This window comes from Hyperoodon ampullatus, assembly GCF_949752795.1.
Source record: "Hyperoodon ampullatus genome assembly, chromosome: 4".
NCBI classification, from domain to species: Eukaryota; Metazoa; Chordata; class Mammalia; order Artiodactyla; family Ziphiidae; genus Hyperoodon; species Hyperoodon ampullatus.
Window position 1 is genome coordinate 57711321 of NC_136917.1, and position 16673 is coordinate 57727993.

General features: G+C 45.7%; 2 protein-coding genes across 8 annotated transcripts; both read right to left on the reverse strand.

The window, feature by feature from the left end:
* Positions 1–1849: 1849 nt before the first annotated feature.
* ZMAT2 (zinc finger matrin-type 2) lies at positions 1850–9311 on the reverse strand (the record flags this gene model as incomplete). Of its 3 annotated transcripts, XR_013810849.1 has the most annotated exons (7): positions 1850–1970; positions 2683–2890; positions 3767–3912; positions 4360–4433; positions 5900–6023; positions 7242–7335; positions 9179–9311. XR_013810849.1 is itself a non-coding variant. In XM_079702693.1 (6 exons), the coding sequence occupies 6 exons, from the start codon at positions 9215–9217 to the stop codon at positions 2747–2749; spliced, it is 621 nt and encodes a 206-aa protein (XP_079558819.1). In that variant the 3' UTR covers positions 2661–2746. The 3 variants fall into 3 exon arrangements, 2 of the variants coding, with proteins under 2 accessions (XP_079558819.1, XP_079558820.1); XM_079702693.1 differs by lacking the exon at positions 1850–1970 and having other exon boundaries at positions 2661–2890; XM_079702694.1 differs by lacking the exons at positions 1850–1970; positions 9179–9311 and adding an exon at positions 7665–7682 and having other exon boundaries at positions 2661–2890.
* Positions 9306–16517, reverse strand: LOC307052000 (histidine--tRNA ligase, mitochondrial-like; the record flags this gene model as incomplete). Of its 5 annotated transcripts, none has more annotated exons than XM_079702688.1 (13): positions 9306–9365; positions 9858–10004; positions 11190–11306; positions 11470–11712; positions 11805–11932; positions 12261–12354; positions 12675–12773; positions 13033–13140; positions 13246–13371; positions 14066–14161; positions 14273–14392; positions 15017–15091; positions 16299–16517. In XM_079702688.1, 13 exons carry the CDS (start codon positions 16515–16517, stop codon positions 9306–9308), a joined length of 1632 nt encoding a protein of 543 aa, XP_079558814.1. The 5 variants fall into 5 exon arrangements, with proteins under 5 accessions (XP_079558814.1, XP_079558815.1, XP_079558816.1 ...); XM_079702689.1 differs by having other exon boundaries at positions 13246–13401; positions 16299–16406; XM_079702690.1 differs by lacking the exon at positions 15017–15091 and having other exon boundaries at positions 16299–16406.
* Between the last annotated feature and the right edge of the window lie 156 nt (positions 16518–16673).

The window sequence follows — 16673 nt, forward strand, 5'->3', positions numbered from 1 at the left end:
TGGGATGCCTGAAGTCACAAAATCTGAAGCCATACAGATCTTTTGTTCCCTAAATACTTTAATTGGCAATTCCACCAGAATGTAAATTCCATGACACTTGGGGTCTTGTTGCCTTGTCCCAGAAGATACTACCAGGGCCTAGAACATGTTCAGCATCTCAGCACTCACTGAACGAACTCATCTAGGCTGGTCACAGGCATATGACTCAACCAGAATGCAAAATTTCCTTGGATTTTTAGAAAGACCACAAACATCAATAAAGCTTCTCTTCCAGAGTTTGGAGTTCTCTAGGATTGCTCTGGGGTCCTAAATTTCCATCCCATCTCCTTCCTCCCTTCGTTTTTAATTCACCAGCTTGAACCCCTCCAAACACCCATGACCTAGACAGACCCCTTGGAAACTCAAACCACTTGCCAGTCCCAAGAGAATTTAGAGAAAATGGACTTCAGAATTGCTTTTTAGTAGAGATGAGCAGAAGTCAGATTCCACCGGTACCAAAGAGGGGGAAATCACTTGAAGCCAAGTTGAATTAGCTGCCAGAAGAATGAACACTGAACCACAGAAGGAACTCAGCTCATTGTAACATTCTCTAGCCTGCCTTGACAGGGGGAACAAAAGGACCCAGTTGACTAGGGTAGATTCTTACCCAAGGACCTGTAGAACACATAATCCTGCCAAGGAAAGCACCAACTAATATGTCTGCAACTGGCCAACAAATATTGTATGAGAAATTTTGAGCCAGTCCTTGAACCAGTAGATAAAGACACATTCAGTGTTTCCATTGGCAAGATTCAGCATCAGAAATAAAATTAGGCAGGGAATTCCTGGTGGTCCAGTGGTTAGGACTCCGCTTTCACTGCTGAGGGCTCAGGTTTGATTCCTAGTCAGGGAACTAAGATCCCACAAGCCGTGCAGCACGCTGCCTCTCACCACCCCACCCCACCCCAAAAAGAAAAGTCGGCAAAAGAGATGCCTAACAGCAAGGGAATTTTGCACAGAAGTCCAAAGGAAAGAGTATGGTGCTTTGGGGGAACCATAAGTGGTTCAGATGCTACATAAAGGTGTCCAAAGGGCTAGATAAGGCAGAAAATGTCAACAAGTCATACGGTAGCAGCCTTGTTAGCCCAAGCAGAGCCCACTTTTCAAGGAACAGAAGCAACTAAAGTTGTTACAGAATTCACCTGCTTGAAGCTTGTGTAACTACCATTTGTTTTTTTACTTTAAGGAACTGACTTTTTTTTCCGTCTGCATCCCTGGGGCCTGGCACAGTATCGGATCTAGGGAACATCAAAGTTGTTTTTGCTTTAGTTAGCCAGTCTGTACCTTCTAATTCTCAAGTTAGACCCAACTTGAGGCAACGCAGCTTCTCAATAGTTCTCAGTGGGGCTAGTAGGGGAGGAATTATGCCCCGCCCCCCTGCAGGGACACAGACATCTTTCATTGTCATAACTTGGGGAGAAGGTGCTATTGGCAACTAGTGAGTAGAGGCTAGAGGTACTCTAGACACCCTACAATGCACAAGGGAGCCTCCACAACAAAGAATTACCCAGCCCAAAATGTCAACAGTGCAAACACCGAGTAACCCTGTGCCTAGCCTAACTGCAGAGAGTTAGGAAAACACTAAGTTTTCAACCCTGAGCTCTGCTGTTCCAGAAACAGAAGATCAAAGGAGGCTAAAATTACAGGAAAAGTTATATTCAAACTCCTCCAGACACAGATCACATCAGAGTAAAGTATAACTCGTGTTGAAGGCACCTAGAAAAAAAGTGACAGGGCTCAAATGAAGGGAGAATAAGTATGGGGAAGAATAAACAATACACAGGGGAAAATATGGGATGTTTCCACCAAATGTGAAATAGGCCCAGTCAATGCTATTTATTATACATGTTGAACAGCCTCTGAGACCCAAGGGCTCTCATATGAGGTTTTCTCCTTTTTCTTTTTTGCATCAAACAGGTTCTTCCAAGAGCCTGCTTACAAGGAAGACAAAAACAGAGTAATCCTCAATAAAATGAAACAAATAGGAAAAGCTAAACAGTTTACATATGAAGAACAAAGGTTAAAAAACTCACCAGACAAAAACCACACCAAACACTCATCCCATTTAATTTCCTGTTACATGCTCTGAGGAAGCTGAGAACACCAGGCCCCAAGGCAGCAATGCTCCTGAGGCTCTAGCTTAGGCTCCCTCTATGTGACAGTTTCATGCATACGCACCCGCACATACCAATGACCCAGGCAGAAGTACACATGCATGCACAGGTGGCCGGAGAACCACGGGGCGGGACTGGGGGAGAATGGCAAAAGGAGGGGCCAGTCAAGGATATGTTATCAACTGGAAACTGGGGACCCAGAGAACCCTTCTGCTGTAGGCTAAGCAAGAGTAAAAATTAAAACAAAGGCAGAACACAGGGTAAATGTAGGAGGCTCAGATGAGATGGACAGATGAAGAGGGAAAGATGCAAGGGGAGTTTTGGGAAAGCAGCCTCAGAAGAGGTGGTTTTTCTTTATTGGGAACTCAGATGATCAGAGGTCCTCTGTCTCCAGTGAAATACTGAGGCTGAAGGAACATGCCACAGCACATTCCTTTGCATCCTGTGCTCTCTCCCAAGGTAGAGGGAAACCACAAACACCCACCCTCTAGCCCTCCCCACTGCCACTCTTAAGGACTTTCCCCAGTACCTCCCAAAAGATGACGCCCACACACACAAAGTTAGGCCTGGCAAAAAGCCAAGCATAGAAAGCCTCAGTAACTCTTCTTGGTGGAACCAAAGCCAGAGAAGCCCATCACAGCTGCCATCTCATCATCCTCCTCAAATGTCAAGTCCTCCTCAGCCCTCCTTTTCTTCTCCTTCTGTTTCTCTTTCTTGTAGGCTTTGGCCTTTTCCTCCTAGAAGGGAAATCACTCAGAATCAGTTCAGACTCGTGAGCCGAATGTTGAAAGAGATAGGTGAGCTTCCTTTCTATCTTTAGAATAACATAATTAAAGACAAGTGAAATTTCAAGAGCAGAGGAAAAGCCACAGTAAAGTTCATAAGGGACAAGAAAGAGAAGTTTTAGCCTGTGGAAAGCATTCCTCAATCCTACATCCCAGTTCATCTCTAGTTCTTTTTTTTTTTTTTTTTTTTTGCGGTATGCGGGCCTCTCACTGCTGTGACCTCTCCCATTGTGGAGCACAGGCTCCAGACGCGCAGGTTCAGCGGCCATGGCTCACGGGCCCAGCCGCTCCGCGGCATGTGGGATCTTCCCAGACCGGGGCACGAACCCATGTCCCCTGAATCGGCAGGTGGACTCTCAACCACTGCGCCACCAGGGAAGCCCCATCTCTAGTTCTTAACAAGGTGATGGGAGTAAAGCCAATAGGAACTAACATTCTGGGGCATATAGTACAAGCCAGGAACTGGTCTAAGTGCTTTATGTATATTGTATACTAAGATATTGAATATGGGGAAACAGAGGCACAAAGAGGTTATATAGCTTGTCCAAGATTCACAGCCAGTATGTGAAGGAAACAGAATTCTGACCCAGTGAGCCTGGTTCCACGGGCCTGCTGGGGACTAGGTGCATTTAATTAATCACTCCTGTAGTTAAAAAAAAAAAAAAAGTATGGCCCAGAGAGTCCAGAAAAAAAGGATAGGTTTAGAGCCATTTCCTTCAGATTATGAGAGTCCCAAACAAGGGCTATAAATGTTCCCCTTAATGTACAGAAATTCAGGAGATACAACTCTCCTCTGGGGATGGGAGTGGAATGAGGAAGACAGCCTACCTCTTCTCTGAGTTCCTTCATCCTTTCCTCAAAATCATAATCTTTCTGCTTCTCTTCCATCTTCTTCTTGTTGACTTCAAAACGTTTCTTCACCTGATCCAAAGTGGAACGTTCCACACGCATAGACATGCCCAGGTTTCGCTGATCTGGGTAGGGTCAACAGTGAAGAAGGAAAGGTCGTTAAGACATCCTAAGTCCCTCAAAAAGTCTTTTCCTGACATTAAAAAAAACCAAAAAACAGACTCATAAAACACACAGTAAAAATAATTAGGGCTAAAAAAAACTTCCCTGGCAGCAGCCCCAGATAACAAGATATATGCAGCTTTCAACTACCCTTACTGAGCAGATGCACACCAGTGGGGACAGCTGGGCCCTGGAGAAGACCATGGTCTGGGCTTGTTGAGAGCTTAGAACAGATACTCACCTCATGGACTCCAGAAACATTAAATAATGAAGTAAAGAATGACCTATGCTGAAGCAACTAGAGAATTCCCCAGACATTGAAAAAGAGGCCCAACAGAAACTACCCTTTCCCGCACCCCACCTCCAAAACTCAAATCCAGCCCCAATCACGAACTACCTCCAAGTCTTACGTTTCTTTCCATTAATGTGATCCAGGAAGTTGATGGAGTCTTTCACCACACAGTCACAGACATTGCAATAGTATCTAGAAAACAGAAAGAAATAGCACTATGATCAAATCTGGTTGTAAGGATTTTATCGTTTTCAACCAAAAAACTCATTATTTTTAGGTAACATTTCTTTTTAGAAGAAGCATTCTCATTTCCACAAAGCCTTGGCTCTTGGAAGAGTGTGGCTGCCAACCTCCAAGATGGCCCCCACAATGATCCCACTCTCCTGGTATTCCTACCCTATATAGGTCCTTCCCAATTTGCACCAGCGTTAGTCTGTGTGATCAATAGAATGTATCAAAGGTGATACTATGTCATTTCCAAGATTAGGTTATTAAAAAACATGGATTCTGGGCTTCCCTGGTGGCACAGTGGTTGAGAGTCCGCCTGCCGATGCAGGGGACACGGGTTCGTGCCCCGGTCCGGGAGGATCCCACATGCCGTGGAGCGGCTGGGCCCGTGAGCCATGGCCGCTGAGCCTGCGCATCCGGAGCCTGTGCTCCGCAACAGGAGAGGCCACAACAGTGAGAGGCCCACGTACAGGAAAAAAAAAATAAAATAAAATAAAAAACATGGATTCTGTCTTAGTCTGTTCAGGAGGATCATGTGCCCTGAGGAAGTCACTTGCTTTGTTGTGAGCAGCACTATGGAGCGGCCCATGGAGCACAGAACTGAGGCCTCCAAACCACAGCCACGTGACAGAGCTTGGAAGCAGATCCTCCAGCCCCACTTATACCTCAGATGAATGCAGACCCAGCAGACACTTTGATGACAGCTTTGTGAGAGACACTGAGCCAGAACCACCTAGGTAAACCTTTCCCAGGTTACTTCCCCACAGATACTGTGAGCTATCCATTGTTTTATGCTGCTAAATACTGGGTTAATGTATTAATTTAAATAGCAATAGATAACTAACACAAAGAGGAAGGACAACAGTGGATTTACTCAGAGAAGCAGCTAGAAAAGTGTCACTCATTGTTATCTGTGTTATGCTCCTGCTGGAAAACCTAACTGGACAGAGAGGTAATGGTGAGCAAAAAGATGAAGAGTTCTTGTGGGACCCTTCTTCCTAAAGGTTATAGTCTTGGTCTAGGAAGAAGGTGCACAACCAGGAAATCCATAACAGCTACAACCTTTGCAGCCAGTCTGGAACCTCAACCCCCTGTATTCACCATCAACAGCTCCTGGGCTCCATTCTAGCTTCACCTAACTTCTCCCCTAGAAATCTCAGTAGTCCTTTTCTTCATTTCTTCCTCTGGCAGGAGAAAAAATAATCCCTTTTAAGATATTAAGAAGTAGTTACAGTAATATGAAAAAGCCTACAGAGTGACCCCTCTTAGAGACACTATTATGTTAACTTGAGACCTTGGAGGACAATGGATGGAATTACAGGAAACAAGGTTGTTATTCTAAGGCCAGGTACCCTGCTCAACAATTCCTAAAACCAACGCAGTTTATGAGACTTACTGCTGGCTGCAGAGAAACATGAAAAGCCACTCACCCTCCCATCTCAGACTGTGGGGTGGTCTTGGTAATGACGATTGTCTTCCCAAGTTTGGATTCCAGATCCACCTTGTAGTCCCTATGCCGGAGAAGCTCTCGCTTGACTGGCTGCACTGGTTTTCCTGAAATATAATGGGGAAGGAAATTCCTTCATTATTAGAGTTCCTTAACCAGAAAGGAGAAGAAACTCATGAAATCCAAAACCTTGAGGTTTACTTTCATGTCTTTTTGAAACCTGAAGCAAGGGACACAACAGTCACTTCTAGCAGCAGCTAAGGAGAAGCTCAACACAGAAAAAATGACAAGCAATCCTTAACTCTCTACATCTTTCCTCCACTTCAAAGCCAACGAGTCTAAAAGCAATGTTTTTGTTTGTTTCTTTTGTTTTGTTTTTTGCCGTACGCAGGCCTCTCAGTGTCGTTGCCTCTCCCGTTGCGGAGCAAAGGCTCCGGACGCTCAGGCTCAGCGACCATGGCTCACGGACCCAACCGCTCCGCGGCATGTGGGATCTTCCCGAACCGGGGCACGAACCCGTGTCCCCTGCATCGGCAGGCGGACTCTCAACCACTGCACCACCAGGGAAGCCCCTAAAAGCAATGTTTTTTATTCATTAATTAACTGAATTGAAGGGAGGAGTTCTGAATTTTCACAAAATGCAACCTTTTAAAAGAAGAGTAAGACCACTCAATAGTGCTTTCAAACAGATATCCCAAGCATAAAACAGAAAGGAATCTTCTGAGAGCTGGGAAAACTTTTAAAGGGGGACCAACATTTAGGAAATATCTGTTATATGTCAAGTACTATTGTACAAGTCACATAAAACCCAAGTTAGATTATGCAACGTGGTGTAGAAGCAGAAGAAAAATGTACAGTTTGAAAACAGATGAGAAAATAAGACGTTTCTTTTTATACAGTGGAATCTCTAGGAGAGAAGCACCAACTCCCTGACATTGTATAATGCACAGAGAACAGCACTAAGCGCTAGGTTAAACAATACCATGTTCCCTGCTGCTCTTCAAAAGCAGTAATACATAGCAGCAAAATACTCCTTCTTCTGTCACTAGTAAGGATCCCACTCTCTTCTCTGTACTTGAGGAAAGTACGAAATGAGCCAAGCAAAGGTAGGGCAAGGAAGCAGAATCACAGAGCTGGAAAGCACCTCAAAAGCACTTCAGTCCATCTCCTCGCTCTCATACCTGAAGAAACTGAGGACCAGGGAGGCAATGCTCTGCCAAAGGTTACACAAGAAAGGAGGACAGCGGATTTCAACTCCCCACCCACTCTCCAACCATTGCATCGCCTCTTTAATACACTTAGCACTTGATGGAGAAGGCACCCACCATCCTTCTTTTCTCTCTCTTCCGTGAGCCTCTTCTCGGCGAGCTTCTCATATTCATCTTTGTCCCACTTTCGGCGAAAGTCCAAGTTTTTTGTCTGGGGGGAGGAAAAAGCGCTTGAGATTCGTCGCTAATCGTGTCCGGCTCCTGGAAAAACGGAAGCGCGTCCTCGCTGCCAAGGCGGCCCCGGGACCTGGGGAAAGCGAAGCCTCTCCGGACAGCACCAGGAGGCTGAGGTTGCCTCAGGACCCCAACCAGAGCCCTCCCCGATTCCACTGACCCTGTGCCAGTGCCTTACGAAGAAGCTCTTGAACTGGGGTCATTAGATTGCGAGGAGGTGTCGGGAAGTCAATCGGGTGCAGATACTCGGCGCCGAGAAGCCACCCCCGACCCCCCACCCCAAGCCTCCTCACACACAACACCTACCCCACTGCCCGACGCCATCTTCACTGCGAAGTGAATGGGAAGCCGTAAAAAGCCGTAAAAAGCGGCCTTGAGCCGTAAAGCAAGCTTGCCTCCAATAAGCTTAGACTCTCGTGTTCTAAACGAGCTAAGCACTGGAGGGCTTCTAAAACAGGATTGTTGGCCCCGCCCCTGCTCCAAAAAATAGCGCATGCGCAAGGACAGTATGAAGCAACACGGAAGTAAGGGCGCCTGGAAACGTTTTTGCCGTGGCTTTCAAAACAAGCGTAGATTCAACTTGTCTTTTTAACCAAAGAGGAAAATGAGATGCGGATCAGTGCTCTCTGATCTAATCTAATTAACTTGCGTGCACTGCCAAGAATTTCCAAACCTTCTTTACGGCTGAAGCGCCGTTATAGGTGCTCTAGATGCTTCATTTACCTGTATGCACTAAAAATATGGCCCCAAGAGCGCCGAACTGTTTGTAAAGGCTGCAGCCTTTCCAACGCACATATGCAAAGCGCTTTTTGCAGCTTGTCTCTTTATCTTGAAGCAATGCTATCAAACTTTGGTTAACTCATTTTTCCTTCAGCTGAGAAACATGAGAGTCATTCAATCTATAGGGCACAGTTTAATCAACATAATGGGACTTGGGAAGGTCGGTCATCAATAACACTCTAGGGTGAAGAACTCTAGCAGACATCTAACTATACATTGATTTAGTGACGTGACTGTATCTCCAAGTTGGGGGGAAGGGGAACTGTGGCTGCTCCCTTCACTGAATACAAAAAAAAAACCCAGGGAGGTTACTCCTAGCCCACAGAATCCTCCAGTGTACACTCAAGCGTTTTCCATGGCCTATGCAAACCAATCCCTTGATAACAAATTACCCACCCAAACTACTATATTTAATATTTTATTTAATATATTATACAACCACTTCTAGAACAGGCACCTCCATGGCAGGACATGGAAGTCAGAGCAGTGATTCTGGCACAGGTAATGGTCTCCAAAATCTCAAAAGATCAGATCTCAATCTTGTCAGGTCACTTATTAAGTTCAACGTTCAAGATTATTAAACAGACAGCCTCACCCTGCTATTATTAACAATGGATAGGCTAGAAAGATGCCACATCAATATGGGCACTGCTATGCCCTTGGGATAGCATCTCTGTCCTCAGACAAAACAGAAAACAGTCATTGCCCAACTCTTTGCTGTCTCCCAAAAACTCCCTGGACAGGCCAAGGGCAGGTTATGGACAAACTTCCCAGAAACTGGCTCAGAAGCCAGAGTGGAAGGCTAAGTATCTGACTTTTGATCTCAGTGGTCAGAATCCTCTCAACCTGAGGTGACTTTCCCAGAGACTTGCTCATAGCAACCATCTCAGCATCTGTTGGCAGCACTCAGTGGCATTTCAAACCTGCCATCTGCCTCGGATGTTAGAGCATGTCTCTTTCACGTACCAGCCATCTGCGCCTATGCAGAATAGCTGCTCACACTAGCCCAGGAGTCCTCAGGGCCTTCTACAGTTCTATACCCAGGAAGGATGAAGGATGCTGAGGCACTTGTCACCCATCCTGGCCAGCAGTTGTTAAGTCCCTCAGGAAGTCAGTCCTAGATGAAACCTTTTCTACAAAGAGCAGCAGATGGCATTCAGGCAAGGATCAAGACTCAGACAGTCGCTTCTGAATTTCAGCCACAAGATTTTCCCGTGTAATGGCCACCTGAAACATAACAGAACTCTCATGTGACAAACTAGAGAGTGATACTAGTTCCTTAGCCACTACTTTTCTGGATTCATTTAACTGTGCAACTGCTCCCACTACTTATGCAACCAGTAGGGAGGAGTATGTGCTTCAACCTGACCTGGAGAATGTATGCCCTCAAGACTAAAGGGATTCAAACTACTTATGCAACCAGTAGGGAGGAGTATGTGCTTCAACCTGACCTGGAGAATGTATGCCCTCAAGACTAAAGGGATTCAAACACCTGATCTATGTCTATTTTGTTGATTAGTCTTGAAATACCCATAGAGATTTCATTTGTCCTTTTGCCCACCCAATCAATCATTGGCTATAATGATTGCCTAGGGTGGGTGCTCATTCATCTCTATTAACCCTGGAGATATTTTCTCAGCCAAAAGATATATATTTCTTAAAGAATCTAAGAAAGGCAGAAACACTTGGTCCCCCCTATTTCTGTGTGCCCCCACTCACCTCCTCCCTACTGGCCACTGAACGGAGTTTGATGACCCCTTCCTTCAGTTCTTGCTCACCAATAATGACCACCAGTGGGATGCCCATGTTCTCACAGTAGTGCAGTTGAGTTAGTAGTTTAGGGTTGTTCTTATACATCAGCTCTGCCTGAAAAGGGTGAAGAAAGAATAGGAGACTTAGGGACTACGCTGGTGGCACAGTGGTTAAGAATCTGCCTGCCAATGCAGGGGACATGGGTTCGAGCCCTGGTCCGGAAAGATGCCACATGCCACGGAGCAACTAAGCCCATGTGCCACAACTACTGATCCTGCACTCTAGAGCCTGTGAGCCACAACTACTGAGCCCGCGTACCACAACTACTTACTGAAGCCCGCACGCCTAGAGCCTGTGCTCTGCAACAAGAGAAGCCACCGCAATGAGAAGCCTGCGCACCGCAATGAAGAGTAGCCCCCGCTCGCCCCAACTAGAGAAAGCCTGTGCGCAGCAATGAAGACCCAACGCAGCCAAAAAATAATTAATTAAATAATTAAAAAAAAAAGAATAGGGGACTTAGAAGTGACCATACCGAAGCAACCTAAGTGTCCATCGACGGATGAATGGATAAAGAAGATGTGGCACATATATACAATGGAATATTACTCAGCCATAAAAAGAAACAAAACTGAGTTATTTGTGGTGAGGTGGATGGACCTAGAGACTGTCATACAGAGTGAAGTAAGTCAGAAAGAGAAAAATAAATACCATATGCTAACACATATATATGGAATCTAAAAAAGAAAAAAAAATGGTTTTGAAGAATCTAGGGGCAGGACAGGAATAAAGATGCAGACATAGAGAATGGACTTGAGGACACGGGCGGGGGAAGGGTAAGCTGGGACAAAGTGAGATAGTGGCATGGACTTATATATACTAGCAAAAGTAAAATAGATAGCTAGTGGGAAGCAGCCACATAGCACAGGGAGATCAGCTTGGTGCTTTGCGTCCACCTAGATGGGGGGATAGGGAGGGTGGGAAGGAGACGCAAGAGGGAGGAGATATGGGGATGTATGTATATGTACAGCTGGTTCATTTTGTTATAAAGCAGAAACTAACACACCACTGTAAAGCAATTATACTCCAATAAAGATGTTAAAAAAAAAGAAGTGACCATACCACTCAAACCCCAGGAGCAGGCATATCCAAATAAGTAAGTAGCTAGCCCTCATACCCTAAGAAGACACACTAGTGAAGACTAGAAAGATCTTAAGTTCCACCTTAGGCATAAGGTAGAAGTGGGCCTGGTGCATGAATTCCACATATACCTAGATGTTTTGGATATTAGCTCCATTATACCTTGATCCCAGCATCCCAAAGCTCTGCAATTAGCTTCAGCCGTTCTTGGAGAAAGTTCTTCTGTGGTGTGGCCACAAACACTTGGGTCTCTGTGGTCCGTATCTTCTCACCAAAAGTCTAGTAAAAGAGAGAGAAAAGGTAAAACTAATAAAAACTTCCTTTGCACCAATAATTCAAAAAAAACCAAAAACAATCATCACAAAAACAGTCCAACTGCACTTCCAGAAACATTAGAGTTTTTAAGGTCTGCAGCCTCACTCTGACCCTACCAAGGACCTACCTTCAGCCTCTGCTCCACAATGGAGAAGATCCGCTCCACCCCAATGCTGAGCCCCACGCATGGCACCTTGTGGCCTTTGGGGTCAAACATGCCCACCAGCCCATCATAGCGCCCTCCAGCCGCCACACTGCCCACATTCAGTGGCTCCTCCTCAGCATGAGCTGGGGTCTGTAGCAGCACCGCTTCATAGATCACTCCTGTATAGTAGTCCAGGCCCCGAGCCAGGCTCAGGTCAAAGGAGATCTGTGGGGACAAGGTTATAGTCAGTCTTAGACAAGACTCAGGACCCTGAGAGCCCTAGACACAGCAGGAGGTCCACTCCCGACCCAGCTTACCTTCTCAGCAATTCCAAATAAAGTCAGGTATTCAAATAGCAGCTTCAGGTCTCCCAAGCCCTCTAGGGCCTGCTTGTTCTGGGATAGTCTGGGATCCTGGAACATTTGTTTCACCAAGGATGCCCCTCCTGGGGAGACATGTGGGGAGAAATAATGTCTGTGTTATACACCCAGATGCATTTCATCCAAATTTATCCCTAATATGCTCCAGCTAGTTCTCCTCATTTTCTTAAAAAAAAAAGATCCTGATCACATATGACCAGATTCTCCTCCTCTGCCTGCATCTTTGACACCTAAAGACATAACTGGTTACAGTAAGTAAAAAGGTTATTAAATTAAAACCAGGCTCTGGAACTTAGAACATTTATGAAAAGGAGCTGTTTCAGAGGTAGAAGTTATACACTTATCACCCTCACTCTGGTTCTATCATGTACCTCTGAAAACAATGATTCTTACCATGACATTGGACGTAATCCCCAATTCGATCAGCTACTTCAGCAGCCAGGCCTTTCTTTGCCACCATCTCATGTCTCACATCTTTCCAAGACATCTGTACAAACACCCAAACATTAGCCTAGCCCCAAGATCCTTCTTTCTCTTAATGGAAAAGGACATCTCATTTCATTCATTATGTATGTCACGAGTAGCTAACACTCTACTCAGCAAAGTCAGAGGCAGCTTTGGAAATCCAGCCACAATCTCCACTGTACAGCAAAACTCAGGTCTCGTTTCAGAATGTCTCCTTACCTTCCTCCCAGAAATACCTCACTTCCAGCCACCATCTCCTTATTTTCCTCTAAAGGTATATATAGATTTGAAGGCAGGGCAGAAACTCTGATAGGATCTACTGAAGCATATCTTCTTTGTTACCTTGTCTAGTTTGTCTACCGAGGAGCAGATGGCATGGAACTTGCTTTCAGGAACACCACAGACGGCAAATATCCCATCCAAAATCCGCCGGTCATTGACCTGTGAACTCAATGGAAGTGACCCAAGTGGCTTATGAATGACCTCTCCCTCAAAACAATGGCAGTCCCTACTTGCCTGACTCATAAAAGGGATAGAAAGGAAATTCCACAGGGTGACTATATAGATATAGATATAAAATGCAACATCTGTACTAAGAAAGTCCTAGAGCTACAGGCTTAATGGCTGGGGTCACCTATGTTTTCAAACAGCATTAGGCCAAATCCAGACTTCTCCCCTCAGTCCTCAGCTCTGGCCTCACCTTAATGAGAAAATCCCCCAGCTGCAACCCACTAAGGATTTCACACATGATCTTCAAACACTCTGCATCAGGGATCATAGGGTCAAACTGACCAGCAATGTCAAAATCCTACAGCAAAGAAAAAGACAGGCGGAAAAAAATTACTGAGCAGCCAGTTCCTAGGTTGTGGTCCCCAGAACTACCAAACCATGCTGCCTCCATCAGGTCACTTACACACTGGCAGAACTCCCTGTAGCGGCCTTGGACTATGGTTGGGCTCTCCCGACGCCACACCTTTCCAACATGATAGCGTTTCATCTTCTTCACTTTATTCATGGCCAGATAACGAGCAAAAGGGACCTCACATAAATAGGTTAAGGAGGAAGAATACTACATCCAGAGCTTAGCCCCAGTGGAAAGACATTAGGGAGGACTGGGCCTCTATCAATTGGATCTCATCCACTAGGATTAGAACAAGGACTTTCTCTGTCTCCTTTCCCACTATCACCAAGGCATAGCAATCAATAAACATTGAATAGTGTCAAATGAAGGAATCCCTGCAAGTCTGGTAGAAAGCAGGGGAAGCAGAGATAGAAATGACCCAAGAACTTCAAGTCTGGGCCATTCCCTCCCATTCAGATCAATTCTCAACTGTCTCAGAAGAGTCAAGCTTCAGAACCTGGATTTGCCTACAACTTCTATATCAATGTTTCTTCAAGTGTTCAAGGACCACGTGCATCTTAATTATCCAGGTACCTATTTAAAATGCAGATTTCTGAACACCACTCCAGTTACAGAATTAAGAAAATCTGGGGCTAGAGGTCAAGAATCTGTATTTTTGCAAGCTTCCTCAAGGGATTCTGACACACTATAAACTTAAATGACAGAGCTCCAGGCCAGGCTCTGCTGGCAGAATTGCCTTCTGGAAGAAACTTGAAGTAAAGGCTACTGCCAATGAACCTAAAGGGTCCCAGAGTCACTCCTGTCCCGTTATCAGAGAATGCCCTCTGGGTTTGGAAACAGGTAAGTCAGGTTCTCGTACTTAGAAGGATACAGTAAGGTCATAGCGCAAGGACAATAGCTCTCCACCCTGATCCTTCAGATCATAGATGAGCCCAGAGTCCTCTCCATACTTCTCAGTAAGCATTTCCTGCAGGGGTCAAACAGAAAGTGCCACGGTTAAAAGGAGGACTCCAGAACATAGGCTAGAAGCCCTTTGGGAAAGAAATGGGGTTCCTGCACTCTTTTTTTCTCCTCTTACCTTTAGCTCAAATGCCGGGGTATCCAACCCCTTTGCTCCATGACGTTTAAAGCAGCTAACAACCATATCAAGAATTTTCTCCCTCACAACCATCTGCTGGGGACTAAGATCTCTGGTGCCCTAGAAACCAAAAGGAGCCAGAGTGAAAACAAAGACAAAGACAAGTCCATTTAAGACAGAGTTAAACTACATCTATAATCTAAGGTCTGGAGTTGAAATCTCTTTGAGTTCAGACGACTATGAGCCCCACCCAGTATTCAAGAATAGTGAAGAATTAGTGAAATAGTGAAAAATTAAAAATAGGAAATACCCTGGGGGTCCTGTGGTTAGCACTCTGCGCTTTCACTGCCAAGGCCCTGGGTTCAACCCCTGGTCGGGGAACTAAGATCCCGCAAGCCATGCAGCACAGCCAAAACAAACAAACAAACAAACAAAAACATTACAAGTGGTCAGGAAGGGGGCTTCCCTGGTGGCGCAGTGGTTGAGAGTCCGCCTGCCGATGCAGGGGACATGGGTTCGTGCCCTGGTCAGGGAAGATCCCACATGCCGCAGAGCGGCTAGGCCCGTGAGCCATGGCGGCTGAGCCTGTGCGTCCAGAGCCTATGCTCCGCAACGGGAGAGGCCACAACAGTGAGAGGCCCGCGTACCGCAAAAAATAAAAAAATTAAAAAAGTGGTCAGGAAGAGAAGCACAGGGCAGAACTCCAAGGCACTCTAGTGGACAGGGTGGGGCAAAGGGCATTACCTTTGGGGTCTTGATAATAAAACTTGATTTCTCTTGATGTGGTTTCAGTTGGGTTGCTAACGCTGCCTCCGCAACCTGGCAGAAGAAATGTGAGATATGGCTCCTCTCAATACTGGCCAAACCTGTGGTATCTCTGGCCCTGTGTACCACCAACCTGAAAATACTTTTGGCCCTGAGCAACAGGAAGTCTGAACACTATTTTATCTATCCCAATCTCAGCCCACTTCCAAAAACCCAGTTGTATCTGCAATATATATGTAATACATATGGGATCAGATGTTTACCATACAAGCTTCCTCACTATAATTGGAGTTTTTAAACGTATGAAAAACTTTAACCAGCAAAAAACAAGGAAGGCACAAAGCAACCCAAGACTATCACCACTAACCATATAGGAGTAGGGATTAGTACGATGCCCAGTTCTCAGTTCCTACTCAAAGAGCAATAAATAAGAATTGTTAATAAGGTAATAATGGTCATTAGGTTTGGAGATAGGGAAAAAGTAACTGGAAGACAGAAGAGAAACAGCCCAAGAACACAGATCATGCCTGTGGAATGAAAAGGAATGGATTTCCTGATTGAAAAAAAAAAAAAAGCCGATTGGTAGGATGCTGTGACTGCAAATAACAAAAGATCTGAGCTCTGTTGTTCATGATAGCACAAAGCATCTACTAGGAACACAACAGTGTCATTCCCAAGGTAAAACAGAATCTGTGATTTTGATTATCCCCAGCAGGCTGTATGCCCTTCCAGAAATATAGAGCGTGTAGTAGTTCATACTTTGGCAGATTCTGTGCTCCAAAGGACAGTAGTTGAAGCCCACAACCCCTCCTAAGAATTCATAATCTCTGAAAACTAAGAATTTTGAGGTAAATTCTAATGCGAACGCACTCTACTTATGGCCGTTAGTCATCTCACTTAGTGGGAATATTCATATATTTTGCTTAAAAAAATTTAAATGTGTTTGATCCCAAAAGGTTCAGATAAGGGACTGTGGACCTATATTAAAATGCTCCCTTACTATGTAGCCATAGGTAAGTCATTTAACCTTGGAGCCTCCGTTTCCTCAACTGTAAAACGGAAATAATAACCCCAACATCTCAAGATTGCTATGATGATTAAATGACAAAGCATCCTAAAAGGCCTTAGCTCTGTGTCGGTACATGGTGGGCACTCAATAAAAAACCGACTGTTAATACTGCGGGAGTACAGGCCGCGAGTCTATGCTTTCAGACCTGGAGATCCTGCCCCGACAGACCAGAGCTATCTCAGTCTGGCTCACCTGGCTATGAGAATGGACTGCCCTGATGCAGACAGCACCGGGCGGCCGCCGGAGCTGGCCAAACAGCACAGCCCAGGCCCTCCCATGTAGGAGTCCGAGCTGGGGCATCGTGCAGCAGGAGGCAGGATTTCCGGAACACGAGGCAAAGCACCTAGGAAGGAGGCAGACAGGACCCCAGGAAGGGTACAAGGCGCTGTAAAGGCGAAGCCCGAGCACCATAGAAGAGGTGAGCGTTTCTGCACCTCCCGAATCCCGCAGGGTGGCTCCAGTCCTCTCTGGCTCCCGCCCGGCTCCCGCCCAGCTCCCGCACTTCCGGTAGGAGACGGAAGTGATTGTTGTACTGCGTGGTGGCTTTCTAGGCGTGCGGGCCCTCGA